General features: G+C 36.9%; 1 protein-coding gene across 6 annotated transcripts in view; it reads left to right on the forward strand.

The window, feature by feature from the left end:
• PAPD7 (poly(A) RNA polymerase D7, non-canonical) overlaps positions 1 to 2123 on the forward strand; it is a 59587-nt gene extending 57464 nt beyond the window's left edge. For 4 of the 6 annotated variants that reach the window (XM_019541296.1, XM_019541314.1, XM_019541334.1 and 1 more), the window contains one exon: positions 1721 to 2123. In XM_019541296.1, the coding sequence (XP_019396841.1) occupies positions 1721 to 1906 (186 nt within the window). In that variant the 3' untranslated portion in view covers positions 1907 to 2123. The remainder of the gene's footprint in view (positions 1 to 1720) is intronic. The other 2 variants (XM_019541305.1, XM_019541325.1) reach the window with 1 other exon arrangement.
• The last annotated feature ends 1689 nt before the right edge of the window (positions 2124 to 3812 follow it).

Raw genomic sequence — 3812 nt, forward strand, 5'->3', positions numbered from 1 at the left:
GTATATGTGGGCAATTACTTTCATAGACATTAGGGCTGGAAGGGACCTCGGAAGATTGAGTCCAACCCTCTGCCCAAAGGGCAGGAAGTCCAGCTGGGGTCATAGGATCATATTTAAAGGAGAACAAATCTGCCTGATCACAAATTATCAGTGTGTTGTCACGTGCAGGTCTTAATGACCTATTCTGAAAAGCAGGGAGATGTATGTTGCAATATAATCTGAACTAGCAGTTCAGAATCATTTAATTCAAACCATTTTCTGTTGGTATTTATAAACTCTGTTGTCTTTTGCTCTCAGTGGGAGTTAATGGACTCTTGATTTTTCTGTAGTTTCTGCAACAGTACTTTTGTTTTGTTGCCATGTTGTACTCTATCTGAAATGTTCCCTCAGAGTTCTGTTAACCTATTTTAGCTTTCTTGCTTATTATATATTTGTATTACTGTATCTCTTCTAGCGATGTTTGAACAATAAAGAAAATGGGTTTTATGCATTTGATTCAGAGACTGTCCTACAAATAGCTATATTTTCTATTTTTGCAGCTGTGTCTCCTTTATGTGTTCATATTGGTTTGATTCTGTAACTTAAGCTAATTTTGGAAACAGCATGTAGGAAAGAAGTTGAAAAATCCTTTGTATTTTGAGCAATTGATTTTAAATGCATATTGTCACATAGTAGGCCATACATCTTAAGGATTCTGCAAGACTTGATTTCAGACCAAATAGTCTAGTTTTTAATCAGATCTTCCACTCAAGTCTCCCATACTGTGCCCACAATAAATTGCTTTGGCAGGGAGAGAGGGGGTGACATGCAGCTGAATGGGGGTCATTCACAGCAGGGGCAAAATTTGTTTGAAAACATGGAGGCTTGTTTTGAAGATCAAAATCTTAAATAGACCTCTTTAAATTGATGAGATAAGGGAATATTCTTGATAACTTTGCTTCATAGTGTCTGTATTTAAACACTTAAGACTATTCTGCCTACCACAATTTGCAAACTTTCTTGAAAGATTTTAAATTTTATAAAAGCATTTAGGGGCTCACATATACCTCTGTATCCAAGACCTTGACGAGTATTAGCTTGTTTGAGTTTAATGTATCAAAGCACGGAGTTTGGTTTCAAGTTCTGCTTTGTTAGAGAGGCCTTAAGAACTTATAAATACTAGTCATGACATCAATTACTGTATCCCTGCAATGCCTGGGCTGGCGGCAATGAAACCTCTGCCAGCAGTTACCTCACTATGTTGATGAGAAGCACCTATTCTTACCACAGCAAAGAGATATGGCATCTAGATACTGTAGTGTAGTGACTTGGGAAATGTATCGGGAAGACACTGTTTTAATATCAGATAAGTAACTGCCAATAAAACGACATACGAATCAACTTAATCACATTTAGTAAATACATCTATATGAATTCAATTTTACAAAGATAATACAGAATGGCTTCACAGAAGCTGAAGGAAGGGTTCTGTGGGGATGTTGGCTTTGGAATTTATTTTTACATTTGCAAAATAGCTAGTTCAAAGAACCATCCTGTTGCATTAGTGCCCAGTTGAACTTGTACTAGTGTTTCACATGAGGGGTCTAGCTCAGCTGAAGTACAGAAAGAACTTGGTACTGGTCTGAAGCTGTTTTCTGATGATGAATAATATACTGAAGTGGGCATAATACTGTTTCAGCTGATTATAGTACTAAACTGAGTACTTCTCTTTGTATTTTAGCAGCACAATGGAATGAAATTTTCCATGAAAGGAGCTCATAATCATAACCAAGGCAATGGCTACAATCCCGTGAGCGGTGGAGGCATGAGGCAGCCAGTGGGCAACAGAGGACACCACCAATATAACCGTAACATCTGGAGAAGAAAAAAACACAGAGAGAATTTGCCTATTAGTCTCAGCAGATAATGGCTAATGCCAGGATGATCTTCCCTTGTTTTACAGACTGAAGCTGAGTGAGTGACACTAGACTGGGGAATGGAGACCAGCATTCAGCACATCAGTTTGTGGGTGTTGCCGAATATCTGCAGCTGACTTTTTTGCATGTTTCTTCGTGTGGTGGTCAAGTCCATCTTAAAGAAGTAGTTGTGCTTATCTGTGAAGCCTTATTAAATGTGGAAGTTTGTTTTCTGCCTTCCATGGTTACTCATACAGTGCCGAAGCAGCTCTTATGTTAGAACTGCAAGGACTTTTATCAGTGCTGTAGCATTTTTGCTGTAGCTGCATCTGTTCCTTTTGTGGGGTTTTCTTTTTTGGTTTTGTTTGCTTCTTTGCTTTGAGAAGCAAAGGAAATTTCATTCCCTCACTTTTTTTTTTTTTTTTTTTTTTGCAGCAAATCTAGTTGGGAATCTCATGATAAACAGTTTTGCTGCCCTTGTTTTTATTTCAAATTTCAGAATTTTGCTCTGTAAATATTGAAAATATAATTTGTGCAATAACGCAAAATTTTTAATTTAATTTCATATTGTCACATAAGTTATATTTAAGGGGAGGAGGTATTTTTTTTAATTTACAGATCCTTTCCCAGGTTGCATTATCTAAGTTGGGTTCATAGTTTTGGCAGGTTGTCTGAGCAGTGTTACAAACATGACATAATTTTTGGTAGTATTTGAGGCTTCTTGATTCACAATGAAAGTGCTGATTTTGGCTTACAGTTTTATGAAGGTATTAAGCTCCAAAGTGTTTTGACCCTATGTTTTTAGCTCATTATCTGGCCTCTCTCAGTTGTCTTGTTCTGACTAATGAGTTTTAATTTATCATTTAACTAGACAACAAATCCAGCATTTAAAGTGCCAGAAGAATAGTTTTCTAAGGGTGAAAAGGGTTGGGTAAGTCCTGGTATGAAATTAGAAAAATTGTGAACTACATGCTTCCGTCAGTTTTAATAATGTAACCTGTTAATGGTTGGGGCCGAACACCATTATTGAAATCAAAGGTACCCAGCTTAAGGAATGTGGAGAAAGGAAATATGTTGATTCCATTAAGGAATCTGTATAGCAGTATGCATTAGTTCTGTTAAGAGCAAAATATAAAAAGTACTTCAGCTGCTCTCAGCATTATAAGGAGTATCTTTTAATGTATTAACAGGAGAGCACAGCCCCGTGCTGCACACAGTCTGCGTGGCTGGCACTTAATTTACAGATGCATACAGGTATACTATGCAAGTGTGTATTGCCATGACAACCACTGTCTTTGTTAACTTTTTTGAATAGAAAATGTACATCCTGCCTAACCCTGAGTTTTTAAAGCACCACAGTTGTCCTGGGAGTAGGTTAAATCTCACCATACCCTCTGGTTTTCCATTTTTAAATGAGGGTTCTTAACAGTGATAAACACTACAGGTTTGTTTGGAGGGGGTTCCTTTTTATTTTTTTTTTCTTTTCTTTTTTTGTTTTTGTTTTTGTTTTTTTTGAAGTCCACTAGTGGGGAAAGCTAGAAAAAAATTGCCATGACAGCTAGATTATGTACAAAAGTGGAAGACTTTTTAAAATTGATATCTGAATGTTATGATACAATGGAGGCATCTAGCATGATGGAGCTTTATAGTATGCAGTATGCCTTTTGAAGTAGGGATAGCCCAAACTGTTGTTTTACCTGTCTAATGCAAACAGATCTCTTTTATGGGTGCAGGGAAGGAGGCAACATTTCAGAGTAGCGCAGTTTTTTCTCTATAGTACTTGATGGTTCAGACTTACACTTTTTAAAAATCATTAGCCTATTCATAAATCAATATTTAAGGGCTGGTACATAGGCCTGTACTGCTAATCTTAACACACTAGCAATATTGTGCATAAACTTACATTAAGGAACCTTC

The sequence above is a fragment of the Crocodylus porosus genome, unplaced genomic scaffold (genome assembly GCF_001723895.1).
Source record: "Crocodylus porosus isolate Cpor-Errol unplaced genomic scaffold, CroPor_comp1, whole genome shotgun sequence".
In the NCBI taxonomy this organism is placed as follows: Eukaryota; Metazoa; Chordata; order Crocodylia; family Crocodylidae; genus Crocodylus; species Crocodylus porosus.